The sequence below is a fragment of the Spermophilus citellus genome (assembly GCF_964194105.1).
Source record: "Spermophilus citellus genome assembly, chromosome: 4".
Lineage (NCBI taxonomy): Eukaryota > Metazoa > Chordata > Mammalia > Rodentia > Sciuridae > Spermophilus > Spermophilus citellus.
Genome location: NC_138185.1, coordinates 25,720,493 through 25,740,916, shown reverse-complemented (window position 1 = coordinate 25,740,916; position 20,424 = coordinate 25,720,493). Strand labels below are relative to the sequence as shown.

The 20,424-nt window shown below is 40.8% G+C and overlaps 1 protein-coding gene across 2 annotated transcripts in view; it reads left to right on the top strand.

The window, feature by feature from the left end:
* Positions 1-321: 321 nt before the first annotated feature.
* The window catches only part of TM9SF4 (transmembrane 9 superfamily member 4), a 50,631-nt gene continuing 30,528 nt past the window's right edge, over positions 322-20,424 (top strand). Inside the window, exon 1 of one of the 2 annotated variants that reach the window (XM_081291276.1) lies at positions 322-551. In XM_081291276.1, coding sequence (XP_081147402.1) covers positions 537-551 — 15 coding nt within the window. In that variant the 5' untranslated portion in view covers positions 322-536. Of the gene's footprint in view, positions 552-17,467; positions 17,616-20,424 lie in introns of those variants that run through there. The other variant, XM_081291277.1, reaches the window with a different exon arrangement.

Genomic DNA, 20,424 nt, shown 5'->3' with positions numbered 1-20,424 from the left:
CTATAATCCCTTCCCTATTTTACAGATGACAACGAAGTAGAGCAAGGTAAAATAAAAGACAGGACCCTAACTTCATGCAGAGGATAGTCTATTAGAAAGGATATATGTTAGTCAAGCAAATAAACACATAATTGCAGATTATTCTCAGAGTTCGGCTGCTGCGGGAGCACCCTCCTCCTTCTATCAAGGTCTCGGTAACCCTGGCAACGGGTCTTTCTGCCAATAGTAAAGATGGCACCCAGAGAGCAAGCGTGTTTCGCACACTCCATTACCCACAAGGCAGCGAGAGTAGGGGAGGCGCCGTCTCTGCCAGGAGCTAATATGGCTCCAATAGTTACACCAGCCTCTTTCTCCACCTCGTCAGTGACATGACTGCTCGGACTAGCCTGTCTTGCAGGAGTTAAGTCTCCTTTGCCTTTTCGCTGACAGCGACGACAGGAGAGATTGGAATTGATAGACCACCTCGAGGACTCGAAGTCCGTAACCAGGGAAGCACCACTTCCGCTGACGTCATCACGGCGACACGTGGATCCAAGATGGCGGCGGCGATGGTGAGTGAAGGAGACTCCGGGAGCCGGAGCTGAGGCAGGGCCCTCTCGGGTATCCCAGGACCTTCTGGCACCCCATGCCTGGTGCCAAACCATTTTCAGAACCCCTGCTCAGGTTACTCCTGACTGGGCTCGCCTCCCAATTCCCCCTCCCGGGTCTTGGCCCCGCATTCAGGCTTGTCAAGGCCCGGAGTTTTAGGAGAGGCGCCGTTTCGGAGGAAGACCTCGGCTACTGCCTCCGCTGGGTTCCCAGCCCTACTTTGGTCCCCGCCCCCTGTGATCCCCACTTCCCAATTTCACCTTTCAGCCCTCACCCCCCGAAGAATCCCCGTTTTTTCCACCCTCGCTCCTCCCCCTCACGTCCAGACCCTGTTCTCCCCGCCTCCCCAACGTCCTGGCCAGTCCGCTGCTGCGACCTCGCTTCGGACCAGCCTCCCAGTCTAAGCTCTGTTCTCACCTCCACCCTCAACTGTCCCCATCACATACCCCTCTTGACTGCTGATAACGCAGAGCACACCCTCCCCTAGCCCACCGCTATCTTCCATTCCCAGATCCTTTCCTACCCCTTGTCTTTTTCAATGAGCTCCTTGCCTCTTCTCGCGTCCTTCTATCCCACTGTTTCTCAGACTTTACTATGCATAAGAAAAAGGTTGTGTGTGGGAAGGCAAGTTTCCTGAGCCTCCTTCCCAAAGGTCCTAACTCCATAGAGCTGGGCATTGCCCTGGGATCTGCACCGTTATATGCACTCCAGTGATTATGATGGAGGTGATCTGTGAACTAGATTCTGAAAAACACTTATAGCCCCACCAGGCTGCCTCCCCTTCCCATTCCCCTACAGAGCCACAGAGCTCCTTAGGGACAAATGCTCATTATGATGAAGCTCCTTAGGATAAAGTCTATGTGTGGGTGAAGGTGGGGGTAAAAGCTGTGCGGGCTTCTCCTACAGAACCCTGGGAGTAAGTCTTTGAAGAACTGGCTTTTCTTCCAAAGTTCAGCTCACATTCTGCTTGTTGAGTGTTCAGAACTAAAATTGAAGTCACTTAGTCCAGAGATTTCCTGGGTCTTCCTGGATATTGTTATCTCAGCAGATAATTTCATCCTGGGAGTGAATGATAAGGAAAACCTGGAGAATAGGATGTAACATTTGACTTTAGCGGAGGAAGATTCTTGCTTCAATTCTTTGATGTTGATTTTCTCCAAACAGCAGTAGATTATTGACCAATAATGGATTTTTCTCCTTCTGTTAGCTGACTGATAACTTATCTTTTGTTTATTTGATGAAGGATTCTTTGTAGAATCACAAGTGTCAGGTAAAAGATTTCACATCCTCTGGCTGGTGTTGTAGCTTAGTGGTAGAGTGCTTGCCTAGCCTGCACAAGGCCCTGTAGTTGATCCCCAGCACCACCAAAGGGGGGGGGGGGGTTGCAGCCTCACCTGGTTCCCATGGTCTCAGACTTCAGTTTGAACCATAAGTGGGGAAAATCCCAAGTGATATGTTGAAACCCCTGTTTTTCCTTTACCACATTCAGAACAAAGATGGTATAAGAACTTGACAGGAAGTCACACCCTCTCACCATAGGGAAAAGTTCAATAAAGTGGCATTTATAGCATTGCACTGGGAAATTCCTGCCCCTTCAGAGGTTTTTAAGAGGTTATAAGTTAGCAATACATATTTTTGGTACACATTTATTTAATCAGCAAATATTTGAGTGCCTTCTCTCTGCCAGGAACTGGAGGTGTAGTGAATTTGAGCTCCTTGTGGAGCTTTTCTAGTCTGAGGTGACAGGCAGTGAACAAGTAAATATGTAAATACATAAATAAGTAAATACATAAAATAATGTTCCAGGGGCTGGAGCTGTGACTCAGTGGCAGAATGCTTGCCTAGCATGCGTGAGGCACTGGGTTCGATCCTCAGCACCACATAAAAATAAACGAAATAAAGGCATGCTTTCCATCTACAACTACAAAAAAGTTTAAAAATAATAAGTTAATGTTTCATAATGTTAGGTTTATGAAGACAGCAAGGTGAAGTAATAGTGATTGGAGTGACTGGGTGACACAACTATTTGGGATTGAGTGAGTAGAGAAGTCTTCTCAGAGAAAGGGATGTAAGTTGAGACTTGATTGACAAGGAAGAATCAGTTATGCAGGGAATGTTCCAGGCGAAGGAAATTGTAAACCTAAAGGCCAAGATAGAGAGCTTGGCACATTTGAGGAACATAGGGTAGAGGATCTGAAGCATGTTGATGGGTGGGGGTAGGAGACAATGACACAAGATGAAATTGGACTGAGGCAAGAGTAAATGTGTACCTAGAAGCAGACTTAAAATCTGGGTAAGTTGTAGCCTACAGTTTGTAGTCTGCAGACTGTATTTTGAAATAGATTGTTGTTCTCTTAAGTTGTTCATGCTTCCTGTCCCTCCAGGACAATACATTAAGAGAACCAGTTTGTTCTCATGCTGCAGACAAGCCATGGAAATGAGATTTTATCCTTAGCACAATGATTTAGTGTGCCACCTGGGAATATTATACTGCACTTTCATTTGAAAACCGTAGCCGATTTTAAGAAATGGAGTATGTGATATAAACAGTGACTCCCAGAGGCCAGTCTGAAGAGTGCATAAAACCTACACTTTGGTGCAGTAGGGAGAAAGCATGAAAGTGTTGTTACAGGGGTGTATGTGTAATGGGCAAAATGGAAATTCCTACCCTGTTCAGAGGTTTTTAAGAGGTTATAAGTTAGCAATACATATTTTTAAAATTGGACTTAAAATTAGACTGAGTTTGGTCTGTGTCAAGCACTTTATTACGCGGAAGTCACAATGGTCCCCACATCTTCATACACATAGACTGTTTCACAACCATTGGGGATGGGGTGTGTGGGATCTAATTTGGGGTGCACAGGTTCCTGAAGCAGGTCATACAACCAAAGAGGAACTGAGCTAGTGGATTCAGTGTCCATGGGAACAGGCTGGGTTTTTGCTTTGTTCTTTTGTTTTGAAAATTCAGGTTGTGACTGCAGGGCTTCCCTCCCCCCACCCCATTTTTTTTTTCTTTCTTTTTTTGGCAGTGCTAGGGATTGAACCCAGGGCTTTATGCATGGGAGGTAAGCACTCTACCAACTGAGCTATATCCACAGCCCCCCTTTTCCTCTCTCTTTTAGCTTGGTGAATAGTTCTTCTTCCCCAAGGGTTGGACTGCTACCTTCCAGGTGGTCTTAGCACAGTGGCTGTTTTCTGAACCTGCAGGGCAAGACTTCTCCCACCATAGGAGAAGGTAGCCCCTATAAACTGAAGTTCTTTTTAAAATTTTCTTGCCTTCCTTCCGTCCTACCCTATAAAGTTATAGGATATGGAATTGATCTGGCTAGGTCTAAATTGAGAAGCAGGCTCCTATCTCATTCTTTATGTAAAACTGCTCTTGGGAATATTATTTTGGTGGAACTTGGGAAATGTACATTGAGTATATTTGTAGGCATTTCTGATCTAGAAACTTGAATTTAGAAAATAAAACTACTTGTCTCACTTGTCTCTACTTGTCTCTCATTCGAACTGTTTTGGATTGTATTATAGTTTTATTTTTTACATATAATTCACATGCCATAAAACTTGTCCTTTTAAAGCGTACAATTCAGTGGGTTTTAGTGTATTCAGTGTTGGGTCTCATTCCAGAACATTCTCATCACCCTAAAAAGAAACAGTAGTAGTCAGTCACTCCCACTCTTACTGCCTGCAGCCCTTAGCAACCACTAACATATTTTCTGTCTCTATGGATTTGCCTTTTCTGGGCATTTCATATAAAGGGAATTTATAATATGTGGTCTTCTGTGTCTGAATTTTTTTACTTATGTTTTCAAAGTTATCCATTTATAGCATGTATCAGTGCTTCATTCCTTTTTATGCCTGAATAATGTTCTATTATGTGGTACACCACAGGTTTTTTTTTTTCATTAGTTGACAGACATTGGAATTGTTCCCACTTTTGAGCTATTAGGTATAATGCTGTAGAAATTTATGGGCACATTTTTGCATGAATATGTCTTCAGTTTTCTTGGGTCTTTACCTAGTAGTGGAATTGCTGGCTCAGTTCACACTGTTTTGAGGTTGCTTAGGTTTGATATGGTTTAGAGGCAGAGAAATGGATAGAATGACATCAAGATTCTTTTGAGCTGGGCACAGTGGCACAGCCATGTAGTCTTTGCTATTTGAGAGGCTGATTTAGGAGGATTGTAAATTCAAGACCAGCTTGTCTCAAAATAAAATTTAAGACCCTGTCTTAAGAATAAAATTTAATGGGCTGGGGGTGTGGCTCAAGTGGTAGTGCGATCGCCTAGCATGCGTGAGGCACTGGGTTTGATTCTCAGCACCACGTAAAAATAAAATAAAGATATTGTGTCCACTTAAAAAACTAAAACTAAATATTAAAAAAAAAAGAATAAAATTTAAAAGAGCTGGGGTTGTAGCCTAGTGGTAGAGTATTTATCCAATATGCAGGAGGCCCTGGGTTTGACCCCAGTACCATGCACACACACAGAGTTTTCTTGAGTGCAGGCAGCACTAACCAGCACACGCCCCCCCCCCCCCCCCCCCCCAGCCAGAAGCACAGGAACAGTTTTTAGTTATGGAATCTAGTGCTAACCATAGGGCACTTGGATGGGAAAGTCCTGAACAGGAGGCAAGAAGCCTGGACTCTGCCACCAGTCATGATGTGGGGAGCTGCTCTCTCCTTTGGACCTCATGTATGGCTGGGCATTAGCTATTGAGAAAAGAGCACAGGGTCAGTCTGGGCATGATTCCAACACTGTCACATTTTCTGTATACCCTAGACAGATCACTTTGGCTTTACTGGTCTGTTTTCCAAATATGTCATGTGTGAAATTAAAACTTGGACTTCATGTTTCCAAAAGTCAAAATTCTGTGGTCTAGAATACTTGCCTTTAAGGTGATTTTTTTTTGCTAATATGCCTATAACATCAGATTTTTTTTTTTCCATGATCATAGTTTTTGTGATCTTTGCAGGTTGTCTTGTGTTGGTTGTGTCTGTCTGCTCTCAAGTTGCCCCACCTGGTGCACACTCTGTAGGAGCTTCGGTGTTCTGAGAGGTGAAGTGCTGAAACTAGGCCTTGGTTAAATGTGTTTCCCTGAGGAGTCCCTTTAAAGGAGTGCCCTTAATCCCCCCAGGAAGTACAGAGGAGGGAGAGCCAGCATTTAGTTGCCTCTTGGTTTCTCTTTTACAACATGGACAAAAGTTCCCCTTTGATCTTGGCATTAAAAAAGCAGGTTACAGAATGTTGGAGAAGGTTGAGTTTTGATCGCTGGACACTGGCAGGATGGTGGGAAGGACCCAGGATAAGCACGGCCATCTGGCCACAGACAAATAACAGGAGCCACCAACCTCCAAATCTGCTTTGATCCCTGAACCATTTGCTGACACCACTCTTTCCCAAATGGAGCACGAATGGAGACACCCAGGACTTCTCAGTTCCATCTCATTCCTCTTCATTGCTTCCTCTGTGCCAATCTAACATGATTTCTTACCTATGCCTGACACATGAAACCGAGCTCTCAAAGTTTGAAATCTCTTTCTCAGGCTTGGGCTAAGAATCTGGGCTAGAATTCCAGCTCTTGATACTCTTGTTACTTCTGTGACTTTGTACTGGTTTTGTGACTGTGGTCAAACTGTTTGCCTCCTTATGCCTATTACCTTATTTTTTCCTAATCTTGTGTGTGTGTGTGCGTGTGTATGAGAGAGAGAGAGAGAGAGAGAGAGACTGATTTACCATTGTAGCCATTTTTAAGTGTAAAGGTTCCAACATTAATTCACAATGTTATGCAGCCATCACCAAACTTTTTTTGTCATCTCATACTGAATCTATTTTTTTGTTTTTGAAGTGGGATGATACTCTGCTCAAAAGGGTTGTTGTGATGAGATGACCCTTTTGTGATGATCCTGTTTTGTGATGTGTGGATGATACACAAGATAAAAGGGCCTGGCACAAAGAGGGCCTTCTGTAACTCTACTCCAGGGTTTGAAATGGTTCGGAGGTGCTCTAAGCTGAGAGTTCTGTGGTCAGCCCTGAGGGCAGGAGAGAAGGGCAGGGCATTTCTGGCTGCCTATTGCTTTATGTGGATGGTTAGTTTCACCTGGACTTACACAACCTATTGGGGGTCTTCCTCTTCCCTCAGTAAATTTTTGTCTTTTTGTGTGTCTTGTGTGTCTCTACTATTCTGTGTCTATTGGCCCTGAAATAAAGGCTACATTTTTCAGAGTCCCCAATGGCTAATTTGGTTGTGGGTGTTTTTGTTTTTTCTCTATGAGTTCTTTAGCTCCATGGGCTTCTTAGTAAGTGTTCTTCAGCTGTCATTAGCCTTCATTCATGTGGGGTTGAATTCTCAGGGAGTTTTAACTGAATGGGTAATTGATTTCATTTAACTGTTGGCAAACTGTGTCCCCAAAGCCTTTTTTCTGCTTCCTTTTCTTCTTTCCTCTCCCTCCCCTTTCTTTTTCCTTTTCTTTAATCTAGGAGCAGTTACTGATGTGGTCTTAGCAAGGTGACTATCTTTGAGAAAGAAAAAGAAGAATCTAGCCACCTGTGAGGAAGGTGCTGCTTTTTCAGCAGCAGGAAGGGCATGGAAGAAACAGGAACCACTGTTCTTTGGGGGTGGGGGAGCAGTTACCAAGGTCTGAACTCAGGGGCACTCAATCACTGAGCCACATCCCCAGCCCTATTTTGTATTTTATTTAGAGACAGGATCTCACTGAGTTGCTTAGCACCTTACCGTAGCTGAGGCTGGCTTTGAACTCATGATCTTCCTGTCTCAGCCTCCCGAGCCACTGGGTTTACAGGCGTGGGCCACCAGGCCCAGCGGAACCGCTGTTCAGATTGGCCAGACTGTATAGCTGGGTGATACTATTTATGGGAAAGGAGATTGCAAGGCAGAGGGCTCCAGAAAAGAAAAGGTTAACTTCTGGTCACACAGCAATGTGAGTGAGTGAAATCGTTCTCAGTTCTCAGGGGAAACTTCCTATTCTTAGGGTAAATTAATTGTTCACACCTTTAAAACTAGGTGGAGGGCTGGGGCTGTAGCTCAGTGGCAGAGCACTTGCCTAGCATGCATTGAGGCACTGGTTTTGATCCTCAGCACCGCATAAAAATAAACAAATGAAAAAAAGGCATTCTGTCCATCTACAACTACAAAAAAAAATTAAAAAAAAAACTGGGTGGAGCAAAATTTGGTGGGTAAGGAGTGCTATTTTGTTCTAGCAGCCCTTTTTTGTTTGTTGTTTGTAGGGTTTTTCTGATTGTCCAGTCCCCAAGAAGAAACGACAAGGAAGGAAAGACCTTGATTCTTGGGTCTCTTGAGCTTTATCACTTTCCAGGTCACCCATATCTTTGCCAGTGATGGAGTGTACGATTACTACACAAGAGGCCCTCTAGATTGCCATCACCTTGTTCTCTGACAAGCTGCCTTTGTGGTCTGGTGACTTGGAAACCAAATAAAGCAAAGTGACATTGAATGGGCTAGTTCATGTCCCTTAGAAGTCCCCCTCCTTTCATGGCTCTGAACATGCAAAAGATGTTTGCTAAATACTTAACTGACTTTTCATACTGAACCTCAAATGGGAGTTACTGAGGTGATCAGTTGAAAATTGAAGAAAAATACAGAGGAATTTCCAAAGAAGCAAGTGCTTTGCTACTTTGCCTTCTATACAGAAATGAACTGTGGGTCAATCATCCTTTCAGGCTGTCAGGGCTCCAGAGGATAATGGAGTGCTAGTTGGAACAGCTTGTAGTATGGCAGTCTTCTCAAAGGCCCATAAGCTACTATGGCCCTGATTCTCCTGGAATCATGTTACATTGTGTACATTGGAACTTCCCCACCTCCCTTCGAGCAGGGTCTGTAGCTCCTGTAAGGTTCTCAGAGAGGTTTGTGGTACTCCCTGAGCTGAAGAATTGCATGGAGCCGGAGTTGTGGTTCAATGGTAGAAGGCTTGCCTAGCATGTGTGAGGCACTGGGTTCAATTGTCCACACTGCATATAGATAAATGAATAAAATAAAGGTACATCAACATCTTAAAAAATAATTAAAAAAAAAGAATTGCTGATCTGTCTGGTTACCTACAAACCTGGCAGCAGAATCTTTTCTGCATCATTCCTCCTTTTTTTCTTTACTTTCTTTGTGATACTGGAGATTATATCCTGGCCCTCTGCCATGCTAGGCAAGTGCTCTGCTACTAACCTTCAGCTCCAGCTCCTTTCTGCATCATTCTTAAGTTTAACTCTTAATTGTCACTATTCAGAGGCAACTTATTTCCTTCTCTTCTTAAAATACAAATGTGTTTTTTCTAATATTTATTTTTTAGTTGTAGTTGGACACAATACCTTTATTTTATTTATTTTTATGTGGTGCTGAGGATCGAACCCAGGGCCTTGCACGTGCTAGGCGAGCGCTCTACCGCTGAGCCATAGCCCCAGCCCCCACAAATAAATTTATTTTGAATAAGAGTGACTCATGTGGGCTGGATTGTGGCTCAGACATAGAGCGCTCGCCTACCGTGTGTGAGACATTGGATTCGACCCCCAGCACCACATAAAAATAAAATAAGGATATTGTGTCCTTATAACTGAAAATAAGTATTTTTATAATTTATAACAGAAAATAAATATTTTTTAAAAAAAGAATGATCCATGTACGTGGGAAAAAAGTATAAAAGTTGTAAAATATAAAATCGTTGTGATAGTAAAATATATAATTGTGTCAGTTTCTTAGAAAGCTATAAAATGAAAAAGTCATTGAGCTACCTGTAATCCATTCATCAGAGGTAGTTTTTGATTTTTAAAATATCTTTCCAGAACTTTTTTTTTTTTTTAATGTACTCAGGATAGAACTCAGGGGCATGTGGCCACTTAGCCACATCCCCAGCCCTATTTTATATTTTATTTAGAGACAGGGTCTCACTGAGTTGCTCAGTGCCTCGAGTTGCTGAGGCTGGCTTTGAATTCACAATCCTCCTGCCTCAGCATCCCGAGTCACTGGAATTACAGGCATGCACCACTGCTCCAGGACATTTTTATGCATATGGCTACTTTTTTAAACTTTTTGTTATAAAAATTTCCAACATAAGTAAAAGTAGAATAACATAGCTAATCCCCATAACGCATCTTCAGCTTTCAATAATTATCATTATATTGCAAAACTAGTTTCATCTGTACATTTCCCAGCTAGTTATTTTTTTCTTCAGACTTATGAAGCAAATTTGGAACCATAAACTCACTCACTGAACTTTAATAAATGTAGACTTCTGCAGCTATCACTATAATGACACAATGCTTTATAACATTTCTATTACCTCAGTTTTCCTCATAGTCAACCCCTGCTTCCATAGCCAGCCAACTACTGATCTGCTTCCTGTCTGTAGATTTCCTTTTCTAGGCATTTCGTGGAAGCAGAATCATGGTGTGTAGACTTTTGTATCTGACTTCTTTTACATAGTATAATGTTTTTGACATTTATCCATGCTTTAACATGTATTAGTAGTACTTTTCTTTTTAATTGCTGAATACTATTCCATTGTGTGGAGATAGTACATTTTGTTTCTTCATTACTAATTGATTGGCCTTTGGATAGTTTCCAGTGTTGAACTACAACAGTCTCCCCATTTGATGGAACAAATTCTGATGTTCCCAAGTGGATATTCGTCTAGTACTGAGCCCTATATGTACTGTTTTTCTCTATACATGTATATCTATGATAAAGTTTAATTTATTAGCTAAACATAGGAAGAGACTAAAAATAACAACAAAATAGAGCCGTTATAACACTATGCTATAATAAAAGTTGTTTAAGACCTATGCATTGATTATTTCTGGAATTTTCCATTTAATGGAAAATTTTCCAGACCTTTATTGACTGCAGGTAACTGAAACTGGAAAGTGAAACACTTATATGAGGGGGAACTACTATGTGGTGATTAAAATTGCTCTGCACATTCACATACAGGTCTTTGGAAGTATATTTTTCTCTTGGGTAAATGCCTAGAGTTGGAAATGCTGGCTAGTATGGTAAGTTTAACTTATTAAGATGCTGTCAAACTTTCCAGAGTGCCTGTGCCATTTTACATTCCCATCAACAATATGTGGAGGTTCCTTTCTCCACATCCTGGTCCATATTGCTTGCCTGTATTTCTGGGTTGAGTCATTCTGGCGCTTGTGTGGTTACCTCACTGCGGTTTTGGTTTGCATTTCCCCAGTGACAAATGAGATTAAACTTTTTTTTTTTTTTGTAGTACTGGGAATTGAATCCAGGGGTGCTCTACTATCAAACTATGTCCCCAGGCCTGTATTTGTTTATTTTTATTTTGAGGCAGAGTCTTGCTACCCAAACTGTCCTCAAACTTGTATTCTTCATGCCTCAGCCTCCTGAGTAGCTGGCATGTGCCTCCATAACCAGCTAGACATCTTATGTGTTTATTAGCTGTTCATATATCTTTATATATCTTCTCTTGTGAGAAGTCTATACAAATCTTTAGCTTCTGGGGCTGGGGTTATGGCTCAGCGGTAGCGCACTTGCGTTGCATGCGTGAGGCACTGGGTTAGTGTCTCAGCACCACATATAAGTAAATAAATAAAGGTCAATCAACAAATATTAAAAAAAAAATCTTTAGCTTCTGTTGGGGGGGTACTGGGGGTTGAACTCAGGGCTTCCCACCTGCTAAACAAGTATTTTATCACCAGCTTTCACCAGTTTTTTTATTTGGGGGTGGTATTTGTTTGTTTTTTTTTTTTGTATTTTGTTACCAGGGATTGAACTCAGGGGTACTTGACCTCTGGGGCACATCCCCAGCCCTATTTTGTATTTTATTTGGAGACAGAGTCTCACTGAGTTGCTTAGCACCTTGCTTTTACTGAGGCTGGCTTTGAACTCGTGAGCCTCCTTCCTCAGCCTTTCAAGCCTCTAGGATTACGGGCATGCGCCACTGTACCTGGCTCACCTGTTTTTTAGTTGGATTATTACGAGAGTTCTTTATTTATTCTAGATATAAATCCTTTATTATATAAATGATTTGCAAGGATTATCCCCCTAGTCTGTGGCCTATCTTTTCTTAATGGTGTCTTTGAAAGTATAAAAGTTTTTTTTTTTTATGAGATCTAAATTATGATTTTTTTTCTTTTCTTATCAGGGATTAAACCCCAGGGCGCTTAACAACTGAGCCACATCCCCAGCCCTTTTTTATATTTTATTTAGAGACAGGATCTTGCTAAGTTGCTGAGGCTGCCTTTGAACTTGCAGTCCTCTTGCCTTGGTCTCTGAGCTGCTGGGATTATAGGCATGCACCACTGTGCCCAGCTATTTATTAATTTTTTAATGAATTATACTGTTGGTGACATGTGTAAGACATCTTTGCCTAATCCACACAGGTTTTCTCCTCTATATTTCTAGAGATTTTGAGGGTTTGGGCTTTTCTATTTAGGTCTATAGTTCACTTTGAGGTTGTTTTTGTTTGTTTGTTTTTGTTTTTGTGGTACTGGCCTATTGAATTGCCTCAGCACCTTTATTGAAGATCAGTTTATTATAAATGTAAAGATTTATTTCTAGAATTTAAATTCTGTTCCATTGACATGTATGTGTATCCTTACCATACTGTCTTTATTACTGTGCTTTATAATATTTAGAAATTGGATAATGTAAATCCTCTGATTTGGTTTTTAAAATTGTTTTGTATGTATTAGGTCCTTTCTGTTCCTGTGTAAATTTTAGGGTCAGGTTGTCAATTTCTGCAAGGAAGTCTGCTGAGATTTTGATAGGGATCAAGTTGAATCCAATATGAGGAGAATTTCCATCCTAACAGTATTGAGTTCCAATCCGTAAACATGTAATATCTCCAATTATTTAGATCTTCTTTAATTTCTCTTAGCAATGTTTTGTAATTTTAAATGTACAAATCCTTCTTAAAAATATATTCCTAAATATTCTTTTTGATACTAAGTAGATTTTTTTAAATTATATTTTTCAGGTTGATTGCTGCCAGTATGTAGAAATATAGTTAATTTTTTATATGTTGATCTGGTGGTCTGTGACCTTCCTCAATTTGCTTATTAGTTCTAGCTAATTATTTTGTAGATTCCTTAGGATTTTCTAAATACAAGATCATGTGATATGCAAGTAAAAGCACTTTTTACTTCTTCTTTTTAAAATATTTTTAGTTGTAGATGGACACAATGCCCTTTATTTTATTTCTTTATTTTTATGTGGTGCTGAGGATCGAACCCAGTGCTTCACATGTGTTAGGCAAGCACTTTACTACTAAGCCCAGCCCCTTCACTTATTTTTACTGTAGTTGCCTTTAATTTCTAATTAATTTATTTGCTTCCATGTACTGGCTTATAGCATAGTGGTGAAATAGATGGTGAGAATGGACATCCTGCCTTGTTCCTGATTTTAGGGGAACTTAGCATTTAGTCTTTCACCATTAAGTATGATGTCAACTATGGGTTTTTCATAGTTGCCCTTTATCTGAGTGAAGAAGTTCCCTGGTTTGATGAGTTTTATGATTGCCATGTGTTCGATTTTGTTGTGCTTTTTTTTAGTCTGTTGCAATAATGGTGTTGTTTTTGTTTTCTATGCTATTTATTACAACAAATTGTATTAATCTGTCATTCCTGGGATAAATCCCACTTGGTCATGATATATAGACCTTTTTATATGTTGCTGGTTCAATTTACTAACATTCTGGTAAAGACTTTTTTATCTATGTTCATGCTAGATATTTGTAGCTTCCTTTTCTTGTGATGTCTTTGTCAAGTTTTGGTACTTGCTCTTTAAAAAACTATTTAAAGCTGGACGTGGTGATGCAGCCCTGTAATCCCAGCAGCTCAGGAGGTTAAGGCAGGAGGATCATGAGTTCAAAGCCAGCCTCAGCAATTTAGTGAGGCCCTAAGCAACCCAACAAGACCCTGTCTCTAAATAAAATATTAAAAAGGGCTGAGGTTGTGGCTCAGTGGTAAAGTATCTGTGGGTTCAATCCCTGGTACAAAAAAAAAAAAAAAAAAACTATTTAGCAAATGAGACCATGCTATACATAGACCCTGAGCATCATACTTTTTTTCTCTCCAATAACTCACATTGGCAGTCCTTCAATAATAGTTTTGCCTTCCATTTAAGAATACGTGACTAACTTGCTCTCCCCAAAAACTATGCCAGACATTTTTATACTTTGTGACTCTGATAGGTTAAAAATGAGATGTCATTATTTTAACTCACATTTTTAAAATCATGAATGATATTGAGCATCCTTTTGTGCTTAGCCATTTGAACTTTTTGTTTCATTTTGTTTTTAAACTGCCTGATTGTATTCTTTTGAGTTATGAGTTATTTGTTCTTCATTAATTATAAATTATTGGTATCTTGAAGAAATGACTCTTTTGTCAAGTGAGTTGTAGATGTTTTTATCTAAACCATTTTTTTAATTTCTTTGTGGTGTGTATTTTTTTTTTCATTTTCTTCCTTTATATGTCCTTTATATTTTTAGCTCCTGGATTTTTTTTCTTAGAAAACTTTCCATCAAGATTATTTAAAAGTATATCCATACACCAAAAATTGTTGTCATTGCCTGATACCTCATTAGGAATGCAGAATCTCAGGACCCACCCCAGACCTACTGAATCAGAGTCTGCATTTTAACAAGGTTGCTGGGTGATTTACCCACTCTCTTAGCTTTGAAGAATACAGCCTGTGCTTTCACTTGCCAGAAACTTCCAGTTGCCACCAGGCCTTTGTTACCTGTGTTTTTCTCTTCCTGGAACACTCCTCCCTTCCTTATGCCTGCCTTCCCCTAACTCTTAAGATTAGCTGTATTGCTGTATACTCCCCAATAATTCCTATCCTCTTAACCAGCTGCTAGCATTGGACACCTAGTGGGATTGACTGGTGTCTTGTCTCTGTCCCCCTGTAGGCTAAAAGCTCCTTGTAGGCATCTGTGAGGCTGTTCACATGGTACTACCTGACACATAGTAGGTGGTCAATAAATAGTTGGTGAACTCATTTCTGTACTGGCTCAAACATGGGCTTTGGGCTCAGACTGCCTAGGTATAAATCCTGGCTCATCCAATATTTGTCACCTCTCTGAACCTCAGTTACCTTATCTGTGAATTGGGAATTATAAGAGTCCCTTTCCAATAGGATTATTGTGATGATTAATTGTTAAATGAAAAGAACTAGAACTAATTATGTGCCTGATACATAGTCAGTATTGAGTAAATGTTAGCTGCCATTTTTATCAGCAGCATCATTACATTCTCATTTTCTATTACAACTCACCTGTCCTCCACATTCTGGCTGGATGACCTTATGCAAGTTATGCAAGTTTTTAATCTCTGACTCGTGTTAACTGGCAATTGCCTACAAAATGGTGGTAAAAATCTACAGGTAGTTGTAAGGCTATGACTCACTGTGTATGTGAAGGACTTAGAACCAGCAGGACTAGGTGAATGGTAATTGGAAGTTACCATGTCTGCCACAGTGCCTTGTACTTGGTATGTACTGAGCAACTGTCTTCTTTTTTATTTGTGGTGTGTCTTCCCCTTAGGGTGAGTATTATTCTCACTGTGGTCTTTTTGTTTTTGTCCTGCCTGTGTGGACTTGCTCCATTTGTTTAATACTTTGGAACAAAAGTGTACTGATGTCTCTCAGGATTTGGTTTTCATTCCTCTGCAACCTGAACTCTCAGAGAGCCCTTGAGTTCCCAAGGCCAGGGTCTCTCGTCTAAGTTTGGAAGATTCTGTTTCAAAAGAAGGTAGAACTGAAGTAACTTCTTAGATTTAATTGGCTTGATAAGGAGATTGTAATCCTCTGCCCCAGCTTCAAGTCACTTATCAGATAAGGCTAAAAGGTCTGGTGTCAGGCTTCTTAGAAGGGGAAACTCAGAACACATGCTTTTAGTTAGCAAGAAATAATGATCATAATGTCTCATATGTGATGGTAATGGCGTTTCCACACCCCCCCTTCTGCATGAATCTATCCCAATAAGTAAGGACACCAGCGCCAACCAAAGTTGATGGCCCAAAGCTTCGAGCTGAAGGATAGGGTTCAATTCCCTGTTTGTATTTTGGGGCCTTAGGCTCAGTACTTTCCCCAGTGTATGATAGCCACCTCCCTGTTGATTGTCAGGATGTAATTTTGGTTTGTTTGGGTTTTTTTTTTGGTGGGGGGTACCAGGGATTGAACTCAGGGGCACTCAACCACTGAGCTACATCCCCAGCCCTATTTTGTATTTTATTTAGAGACAGGGTCTCACTGAGTTACTTAGTGCCTCACTGTTGCTGAGGCTGCTTTGATTATCCTGCCTTAGCCTCCCAAGCCGCTGAGATTACAGGCGTGCACCCAGCCAGGAAGTTTGAAACATGGCCAAAGAGAAACAGAAACCTAGCACCTCCTTTCCAAGGGGTGTATATCATCTAGGATAGACACTGCCACCTGAGCAGTGGTTCTTAACCCTAGCTACATTAAGATCACCTAGAGTGGTGATCCTTTGACTTGGACAGCGTGCTAAAATGTAGATTCTGGTTCAAATCCTAGGGTAGGGCCTGAGGTTCTGTATTTCTTAACAAGCTTCCAGAAAATGGTAATACTCTTCTCCAAAGATCTAAGAACCTAGTGACCCTTTAAAAATGCTGAAGACAGGGCTGGGACTGTGGCTCAGTGGTAGCTCACTTGCCTGGCATGTGTGAGGCACTGGGGTTCGATTCTCAGCACCACATATAAATAAAAATATAAATAAAGATCTGTCAACAACTAAGAAAAAAATGCTGAAGACAGGATCCTATCTCCCAGAAATTCTGACTTTTCATTGATCATGATGACCAGTAATCTAGCATGAGACTTTGGCATGGGTAGTTTTTTGTTTTTTTGATACTAGGGATTGAACCCAGGGCCTCCTCACACATGCTAAGCAAGTGCTTTACCACTGAGCTATGTCCCCAGCGCTTGGGATTTTTTTTTTTTTTTTTTTTTTGAGGAAGAATGTCATTAAGTTGCTCAAGTTGAGATCTCAAACTTATGATCCTCCTGCCTTTGCCTCCAAAAAACTGGGATTATATGTATGGGCCTGGCTTAGCATGTAGTTTTTAAGCTCCCCAGGTTACTCTGAAATGTACAGGGCAGAGAACCACCATCCTAGACACACAGATAAGGTGTAGAGATGATGTTCTCAGAGATTTTTGATCTAGGTGCTTCTACAAGTAGAAAGGTAAGAGGTGTGAACAATTCCTTAAGTAAAGTGAGGTGGGTTGTTTTGTTTTTGTTTTGTTTCATTTTATGTGTGTGTGTGTGTGTGCGCGCGCGCCCTCTAAGATATGAACCCAGGGCCACTTTACCAGCCCTTTTTTTTTTTTCTTATTTTGAGACAGGTCTTGTTAAGTTGCTTAGGGCCTCAGTAAGTTGCTGAGGCCGGACTCAAACTGGTTATCCTCCTGCCTCAGCCTCCTGAGCTGCTGGGATTACTGTCAGCATCACCACTATACCTGGCAGAGGTTTTTTTTTTTTTTTTTTTTTTTTTTTTTTTTTTTTTGAGGGAAGCAGGGAAGATTAAGAACCACAGTATTAAGCCTGTGTGTGAATGGATGGTTTCATATTTTAATAGATCAGAGTTTGGTTGGTGTTTAATAAGGATTTATTGAGCACCCTAATCAACAAAGCTAGAAGAGCTACTAGTGCAGGGAGAAAGATGGCAGATACTGAAATGGCCATAACTAAACATGAAAAGTGTCATAATAGTACCTTAAACAACTAGAGAATTGAGTATTTCTCACTTAAGCAGCAATCTTCAGAAGTATATATAGGTGTGAAAGTTCACTTGGGCATCAGGTGATGTTTCCATTCTCTTTCCTCTAGTGTCATAGAGATATTTATAAAGCACCTTGAAAAGTAAGGAAGAAACATTTCGTCCGGACCTCCACGGGGCAGTAGGGCTTGATCAAGCAAGGTGGAGTGTCTAAAACAAAGCGAGCCCACCAGTGTGCTCTCCAGGCCAGGAACATTTCCTGGATCTCCCCAAGGCTTCAAAAAAAAAGGTGGGAGATGCTGCTGGAGAGTCGTCCTAGGGCCAGCAGGAGGATGTTCTTCATGCCAAACTCAAATTACTTGAACCTGAACATGCACAGCAGTGACGTTTTCTTTGACCTCATTTTTTTCTGAAGTTATATAAATACTATATAATTTTGTTAGAAAATACAGATACATAAAGAAAGAAAAAAATCCATCACTCAGTTCACTTAAATAATGCTGTGGGAAACCCCTTTTAGATTTTGTCATACTTGCCGTATGTTTTTGAACATGACTAGAAATAGAATTGAGTATATACTTTTGGGGGCTTTTTGGATACAGATGCCAGGTTGTCTCCAGAAATGTTCCAGTTTGTAATTCCTCCAACTATGTGAGAATACCATGGCAGTGACCTTTAATATCTAATACTAAACCAGGTGTGGTGGCACACACCTGTATTCCTAGGAACTCAGAGTCTGAGGCAGTGGGATTGCAAATTTGAGGTTAGCCTCAGTAACTTATCAAGGCTTTGAGCAACTTAGTGAAACTTATCTCAAAATAAGAAATAAAAAGGACTGGGGATGTGGCTTCAGTGGCAAAGTGTCCCATCCCCCTAAAAAAAAAATCTAACACTGCCGGTCTCACATGAGTATAATGATTAGTTCTAATTCTAAGCTGAATTTCTGAATTGCTTTTGGTTGTCAGTGTAAGTATTCAAAGATTCTATTTGCCTGACTATCTATTTATCTAGCTATCTTTTCTATTTATTTTGGTACCAGGGATTGAACCCAGTTAACCACTAAGCCACAGCCACAGTCCATTTTTTTTTTTTTTTTTAGTTGTAGATGAATACAATACCTTTATTTTCTCTTTATGTGGTGCTGAGGATCAAACCCAGTGCCCTCTATATGTGAGGTGAGCACTCTCCACCACTGAACTACAACCCCAGCCCAGCCACAAGCCCTTTTTTATATTTTGAGTCAGGGTCTTTCTGAGTTGCTCAGGGCCTTGCTAAGTTGACGAGGCTGGCTTTGAACTCATGATCCTCCTGCCTCAGCCTCCGGAGCCCCTGGAATTACATACATGTGTGCGCCACTGCACCTGGCTCACTAACCCGAGTTTATTATGGAGATACTCTTTGTAATTTTTTGCCTCCCTTGATCCTTCCTCTAAGAGAAATTAGTTTGCTAGTAGTATCTTTGTGTGACAATTGTTTTCTGCAATTTCAAAAATTGAGTTTTTTAAGCGAGTTTTGAATGGCAGTTTATGCCAGTAACACAGGATTTGTCCTCCTTATATCTTGGCTAACCAGAATTCAGATATAGAGGGAAATTAGAGAAAAAAGGAGGACAATGTTTATTTCTCAAGTGAAACACATTCTAATCACTAAGTGAGTGTCCGCAAAGCTTTCAAGAAGGAGGACTGGAATCTTCAGATGGCTGGTCAAGTGGAGGAAATCCTCCCATGGAGAGAAAATCGGACATTGAAGCCAGCTTTCCATTACTGTCGGGAAGAATCAAAACCTGTTTGTCGTTGTAGTCAAGGCAAGCCTCAGCGCTGAAAACCTTCCCTTTGTGCAAACATAGTATGCCTCTGGAGGGATTTAAAAGAACTGGTGGTAGCAGTTGTCCCTGGGTAGCTGGAATGGGAGGAAGATTCATTTTTCCCATGGATAGTGTTTGAATTATTCATTGAATAGGTTTTACTTTTTAAAAAAACATGTATTTCTTTCTTTTTTAAAAATTTTTTGTAGTTGTAGATGAACAGAATGCCTTTATTTTGTTTATTTTTATATGGTGCTGAGGATCGAACCCAGTGCCTCACACATGCGAGGCAAGTATTCTGCCACTGAGTCAAAATTCTGGTTATTTCTTAATAGCTTTTTCCACGGTATGAAAGATGTTAACGCTAGGGGAAACTGAGTGAAGAATAACATGGGAACTCACGGTGTCTTTGCAACTCTTCTGTAAATCTAAATTTATTTAAGAATAAAAGGTAGGATCGAAACCACTACCTGTAATCCCAGGACTCAGGAGATTGAGGTAGGAGGATCACAAATTCCAGGCCAGCCTTAGCAACTTAGCAAGACCCTATCTCAAAATAAAAAGAACTGGGGATGGAGCTGAGTGGGAGAGCACCACCACTGGGTCCAGTCGGAGTGGTGGGGAGGGGTTCTGCCTTTCAGTGTGGAATTCTGTCCCTTGAATCAATTTTCTACCTTCTTTTAAAGATTTTTCTGTTCTCCCTATTCTGCCTACTTCCTGACTACCAAATACAGTATACCTATCTTGGCCAATGTTGCTATTTTTATCAGGGTCAAACTTTTATTTCAAAATGGTATTAGATACTAATAAAAGTGTACATCAAACCTGAAGAGAAACACTGTGACTGTATTGCTTTTAAGATTTTTTGTTGTTGTTCTTTTGTTTTTGGTGCCAGGGATTGAACCCAGGAGTGCTTAATCACTAAGCCACGTCTCCAGCCCTTTTTTAAATTTTGAGACAGGGTCTCACTAAGTTGCTAAGAGCCTCGTTAAGTTGCTGAGGTGGTTTTGAACTTGTAATCCTCCTGCCTCAGCTTCCTGAGCCACTGGGATTACAGGTGTATGCCACCATGCCTGGTACTTTTAAGACTTTGACCAAGCTGTGTATCTACAGAAAGTACACTGAACTCAGAACCTTATTTATTTATTTATTTATTTATTTATTTATTTATTTATTTATTTGTCTTTGAGATGGAATCTCTCTATGTTGCCTAAGCTGGCCTCAAATTCCTGAGCTCAAGCAGTCCTCCTGACCCAGCCTCCCAAGTAGCTAGGACTTTAGGCATGTACCATTG